The sequence below is a fragment of the Glycine soja genome, chromosome 4 (assembly GCF_004193775.1).
Source record: "Glycine soja cultivar W05 chromosome 4, ASM419377v2, whole genome shotgun sequence".
In the NCBI taxonomy this organism is placed as follows: Eukaryota; Viridiplantae; Streptophyta; class Magnoliopsida; order Fabales; family Fabaceae; genus Glycine; species Glycine soja.
The window spans coordinates 6,378,717-6,385,148 of NC_041005.1; the positions used below are offsets into that span (position 1 = coordinate 6,378,717).

At 35.0% G+C, this 6,432-nt stretch overlaps 1 protein-coding gene across 1 annotated transcript; it reads right to left on the bottom strand.

Annotated features, from left to right (window-relative positions):
* Nucleotides 1-398: 398 nt before the first annotated feature.
* LOC114409052 (probable xyloglucan glycosyltransferase 5) lies at nt 399-5,738 on the bottom strand. The gene is made up of 5 exons (XM_028372339.1): nt 3,106-5,738; nt 2,326-2,634; nt 1,940-2,230; nt 1,657-1,770; nt 399-1,542 (listed from the first exon to the last, which is right to left on the bottom strand). Exons 1-5 carry the CDS (start codon nt 3,829-3,831, stop codon nt 901-903), a joined length of 2,082 nt encoding a protein of 693 aa, XP_028228140.1. The 5' UTR covers nt 3,832-5,738; the 3' UTR covers nt 399-900.
* Nucleotides 5,739-6,432: the final 694 nt, after the last annotated feature.

Here is a 6,432-nt window from a genome sequence, read left to right on the forward strand (position 1 = left end):
AAAGTATACTTTCATACATAAAAACGAAAAATAAAAGAAATGAATTTAATATTTTATCAAGAAATATATTTTAAAGTAACTAATTATAAAAAAAATAAATTTGCGCATAGATAATAATCTTAAATTAATGTAAATTTTTACATTTATTTTATCTAATAATTTTTCCTTCATATTAATTTAATATGTAAAATTAAATATTACAAAGAATTTAAATTATTATTAATATGAAAAATTGTTGATTTTATTAAAATATATTAACAACTATTAATTAATATTTTTTAAATTAATATAGAGACACAACATAAAATGCTCTCCTTTCTTCAGATCACAAAAAATTTAACTTTTATATATTATAAATAGATTACAGATTACCACGTAAAAAAAATAGGAATGGAGAATGAGTTAGTAAGGGAAATAAAATTTATTGTTTAGATTAGTTAACAATGAATGTACAAAAAATATCCTGGTTTACACACCCTATCTACCATGAAGGCACCTATGATTCATGACATATCAAGCAAGATGCACTCCACTCAGACATTTGAAATCAGAACTCCCAATCCCAAGAACACAATGAAGAAAACTGAAGATTTTATACACTTCCAATACCAGTAAACAAGAATTCAATACCTGTAAGGGTACAATGAGCAGTGCCCTATAAGGAATACTTGGGATGAATCGTGTGAATGCAAAATGGATATAGAGTTGGATTGCAGAGAAACCTTGTTTTGGTACTTGCAATCAATTATGTGTTGGCTAGACCTGTACTGCAAATTTTAGAAGGAAAGAAAGGGTTTAACTATGCTTCATTGTTCATTTTGTTGCTGGAATGCAACTTGGCTGATAAATCAGTAGGTGTTGTTTTCTATTCATCATCTGTTATGATTTTTTGAATGAAAACTAGCTCATCTGCTCTCCAATCAAATCAAGCCCCACAAGGAGGAAGGTCACCCCTTGGAAAAGTAGAAAGTAGAAGTGAACTCCTTGTGCAGATAACAGACTCCTGACAGAAGCGGTGAGAAGGAGGAATGCCAAAGTCAGCTCTTTTGTATATATCTTATTAGATTTCTTAACTTTTGCAGGAGCTGCTTCTTTGTGTTCCTTCAATTGGTTTGACTCAATAAGCTCACTATCAGAAGCTCCTCTATGAATCTTTTGTTCTATTGACTTGGCTTCCCTTTCTGCAGCAGCCAGTAAATCAGACTCTGATGACCTGCCAGCTTTCTTGGTGACAACCCATTCATAAGAGCTGCCCAATTGGAAGAGACCAGAGACCATTGCATTGAATTTGGTGACGGACATGGTGTTTTCGAAAAGGAGGTAGGGAACAATGAAAGGAAAGGATTTTGGAGAAGGAAGAATATTAAGGAGTGACATAAATACAGGCACATAGCAGATCACCCACAAAGGAAGCTCTGCCTCTGGTACAAACATGGTTAGAGGAAGAATTATGCAAAATAAGGTGAAGGAGTAAAAGGGAAGGATCAGTTTCCTCAACAGAAAAAATAGCAGTATTAAGTTTGCTTTCTTCCATGGAGACACCTGCAGTGATAAAGAATTATAAGTGCATATTATAAGCCATACTTGCAACTTATCAGAATATGCTTTTATTCATCACTAATCTAATTATTACTTCAAACTGAGTATCAGATATACCTTAGATCTCACAATTGCTGGAAGAGACAACCTAAAAAGTTGCATAGGACCTGAATGCCAGCGGTGTTGCTGCTTCCTATAAGCTTCATACGACTCAGGAACTTCACAAGGTACCTGAAAATTTACAAATTTAAGAAATTCAAGAGTACTTCAGGGATATGAGATGAACATAAAATTCAAGGTGACATAACTAGTCCTATTATGCATATACAAGAATACTACTCTACAAGTACATCCACTTGGAAAAGAAAGGAGACATGGATGGAAAAATTCTCATTTATACCTTTACATCATTTAGGAAGATAAATTTCCAACCATTCAGATGAGCTCGGACAGCAATGTCCATATCTTCTACAGTTGTCCTCTCTAACCATCCCCCGGACTCTTCCAGGGCCTTGATTCTCCAAACACCAGCAGTTCCATTGAAACCAAAAAAATTGAGAAATACCCCATTGACCTGCTGCTCTACCTCAAAATGGAAGCATAAGTTAATGTTTTGGAGACGAGTCAACAAATTCTCATCCTTGTTCACAAAAGACCACCTTGCTTGGACCAAACCTAGTTCGGGATTGTCCTGTAATTGAAAAAAAAAAAGAAGCATTTGCAGATATTAAAATGTGTTAAATTCCAATAATTTTTACTGAATATGTTTGATGCTCCTTACTCAACCTTGAAATGTGGCACAGTTTGCTTAAGAAAATCAGGATTTGGTTGAAAGTCTGCATCGAAAATTGCCACAAACTCATAGTCTTTCACATAGTCACAGCTCATTGCAGAGTTAAGATTTCCTGCTTTATATCCAGTCCTGACTAAGCGATGCCTATAGATTATATTGATACCCTTTTGGCTCCATTTAGAGACCTCTGCTTTAATTAACCACTGTATGCTCTCATCATCAGAATCATCAAGTACTTGAATCAGTAAACGATCCCTTGGCCAATCAATGCCACAGACTGCAGAAATGGATTGATCATACACCTGCATAATCCAGTGTGTGCAAAGTTAGAAAAGTATACGTTTATCAAGTGAACTTTATGTGTTGCCATTGATTACAAGAGTTAAAAAGTACTCCACACAACACAACATCACGAGGAGACTGCTCCCTTCTCAATTACTAAGGTGCTGTGTATCATAGAAACCAAAAATAATGATTACAATGTTAAGTATCAACCTAGATGGAACTAGATGTCTGGAAGCCAGGGTACAAATTTACTTCCCTCCTAATTTCCTTTTCTTTTATCACGTGCATTCTTCTAATTCTTAAGCATTGCAAAAAAGGTAATCCGAACATTCTAAGTTCTACCTTCTTATGACATTTGCAAAATTTATTCTTAGCTACATTAACACAAGCTAAAATTAATATATTGAAATCTGCTGCTAGCTTAAACACTAGATACAAATAACTAGAGTTAGCACAATTGGAATGCAGAAGTTTGGCATCCTTCATACCTCCCTCTCATTGCACATTGGAATTTGAACCAGAACCATGGGATAATTGCTTGCAGATCCTTCAACATCATCACTCTTGAACGGATCCCCTTCAATCCTTGGCTTAACCTTCCTGTATTTGATCCAAAAGCACCCCAAGCAAAGGAGCATGCGATCCACAGACTGGATAAGAAACAAAACAACACAAAACTTGGAAAGTGCCTGTATAGGAGGAGCAATGTACTCGGCACGAAACGTTAGCCAAGCAACATAAGCCAAGTGGAGCAGGCCCTCCAAATCAGAGGTACGAGGAATGTGCAAAGTGGGGTTTCCAAAATGCCAACCTTGAAGGTAAGCAACAACCTCAAAGGCCAAAACCGCCAAGGAAGTCACAAGGAACACTCTAATGACTCTAAACAGCAACTTGCCCTTTTCCAACTTGTCACTCTCACTCTCCACAGACACACCTTGTCCATGAATCAACCTCTTCTTAATGGCTCCGAGCAACGCCCAAAGAACAGTGGCAAGCCAAGTGACACAGCCAACAGCACGGTGAGCCCTGAGAAGCAACACCCACGTGACTTGTTTGGCATTCTTGCCGCGGCTTTTCTCCACTGGCCTGAATGCAGCATCAGCACCATTGATCTCCACAACAGAGAAAGTGGGGTTCTCCATTTTCACCACCACTGGTGTTCCCTTCAGTGTATCCTTGGTCCACCAATTGGAAAAGTACAACCTTGGAGCCATTTCCACACTATGGTGAATTGGACACAGATTTCACACTTCACACACAGAACAACACAAGTATGTTACTGTATGTGTGTGAGTGAGAGTGTATATATAATTATAAGTATACACTGAGCAAGGAAGGAAGGACTCAAATCAAGACACCAACAACTTCATCAATCTTTTGTAGCACACATCATGGTAAAGACTAAAGAGAAAAAGACTCAGATCTGGAAACTCATGTAAAACACTGCTCAAGATTCGAGGTTGGCCTTATTGGATGGAAGGCTCAGCATTTAACAAAATGCAGCACATAAAAGCCAAGAACGTGAATTGAGTGAGGCTCTTTTGTACTTTCAAGGAAATCTAGAAGGCACCTAACATGGGAAAGTCACATTATGAGGGAAGGTATCTGCAGCTGTAAGACTGAGACGCTAACTTCCAACTCAGTAAATTCACAATCACTTACCCTTCCCATCCACTTTGCCTCACAAGAAAAAAAGACAACAACGACAACAAAGAATTACAGTATTTTTGTGGTACGAGCGTCTCATTACCATTATTTAAATTGTATTTCTAAAAAGTTGGAATAGTTAACTCTATTGCATAATCAAGATTTTATCTTGATTATTAGTTAAGCTAAAATAATTATGTGTCAGCTCATCTAGTAGTCTCCCTGATACAAATAATTACATGTGCTCGTGGAATCCTCCAAGGTAACCAGAATTAACAGCACTTGACTAAGAAATACACAAGAAGGAAACACTATTGAAATGATTGACCGGAATAGAAGATAAGATAACAATCATAAAATATTATAATTTTAACATTAAAATTTAAAAAAGTGAATAACTTTTTTTTTCAGATTAAAGGAATTGTTCATGGTCGTACATAACAAAAAGACTATCATGGATCGATCCACTTGTTAGAAGGAAAATTGAAGATTCCGGAGACAACGTGATTTATGAGCTTGGCGATGAGTATAACAATCTTTACTTAAAATGTTTTCAATGATAAAAGAACAACAGTGATAATGGTAATAATACTAATAATGCCAATAACCAAAGGTGGGGATGGGACGCGTGTGAAAGGCTAAAAAGGGAACGGTGACTATAAATGAAGACCATCGATCCAAAGCAAACTTTGCAAATGACATAAGCCATCAACAATGTTTAGAACTTTTACTTTTAATTATTGCTTGCAAAAGATGCCTCGATTTGGAATATTAGAGGCTAGGAGGGGTTAATGTGAATTCTGTTAAGTGAAAACATTATTTAATGGAAGCTTCTTCGGGAATATTCCTTTCATTTCTTCTTTTTACATTATCTGGAGTCAAGTCACCACCAATAGGGGTAAAAACCAAAAAAAAAAAGAATACGAAGAAATCTCACACAACACAAACTTTGGTCCCACAAGGGGACCCCCATGTTACCCAAAATTGTTGGATAAGCATTGTCCAAGTTCCATATGTAATTTGGGAGAAACTGAAATGAAAATTAGACACAGATAAATTGAGAAATATATAGCAGGACAGTACAGCTTTTCATGCTGGATCTGAACTCTAAGTGGATATGTTGCAAATTGCAATGCGCATATTTAGTTGTCACCACCAGAAGAACATAATTTAATTAATGCAAAACCAACCAGTGTAATAAAGTGCCACCAGTATCGGATAAGCAAACAACTGAAGGTATTTATTGCACTGGACATTTGCACCAAATAATGAGGTTAGTAATTAGCGAGATACTATGTGGATAAAATTTGATGCAAAAATGATCAAAGATTATTACCAAGCTAGCTACGAGTACATGGTTTGTTTGTTCGTTCACGTTTTTGTGTATTATCGTGGCATCTTGTGATATTGTCTAATCTTAAGATCATATTACTGACGTGAACGCCGATCCTTTTATATCTACCATTAGTTGTTGCATGAATAACCTCAGAATGGAGTTATATATATATATATATATATATATATATATTCATCTGAGGTTTATTGCAAAAGTATAGAATCATAGATGGATATTACAAGCTTGGAAGTTGGAAGGTTGGGGTAGGTAAATGACTTTTGAAGATATTTAATTTTAAGAATAAATGGAAGATTGACGTTTATTTTAGCCAAAAGAGTATATTTATGGCATTTTTTTTTATACAAGTGGAAGATCAATCTATCATAGTTGAGAGGATATACGCCATAGATTAAAATGAATTTTATATTAACAATTGGATGTGGGTTTGAGTTAAATATGTTTTTAGTTTATTTAAAATATATTAGTGAATTTTGATTTTTAATCTTTATAAAAAAAATTAATTTTCATCGATCAAAGAGTTAAAATTTGTTTTTGGTTCCAATTATTATTATATGACACTTGTTGAGGGCTTATATGTTTAGCAAAAGATAAGGCTAGAAAATGCTTGCTAGTGTTGTGGTACAATGTCACCATGTAATACTTTAAAAAATATAGATTCCTAAAATAGATATGATTTATCTACCTTGAACTTTAGGGACTAAAAATATTAGTTTTATATTTTAGGGGATTAAAATCAAACAAAAATGTTCTATAGGAACCAAAATCAAAATTTGCTCATTTTAGAGAGATTAAAATCAATAATTTTAAATTA

Coding starts and splice junctions, on each gene's coding strand:
- LOC114409052 (XM_028372339.1), bottom strand. CDS start 3,831: ATGGCTCCAAGGTTGTACTTTTCCAATTGGTGGACCAAGGATACACTG. Junction 2,635..3,105: donor CAATGTGCAATGAGAGGGAG/GTATGAAGGATG, acceptor TGGATTATGCAG/GTGTATGATCAATCCATTTC. Junction 1,771..1,939: donor TCTTCCTAAATGATGTAAAG/GTATAAATGAGA, acceptor GTAAATTTTCAG/GTACCTTGTGAAGTTCCTGA.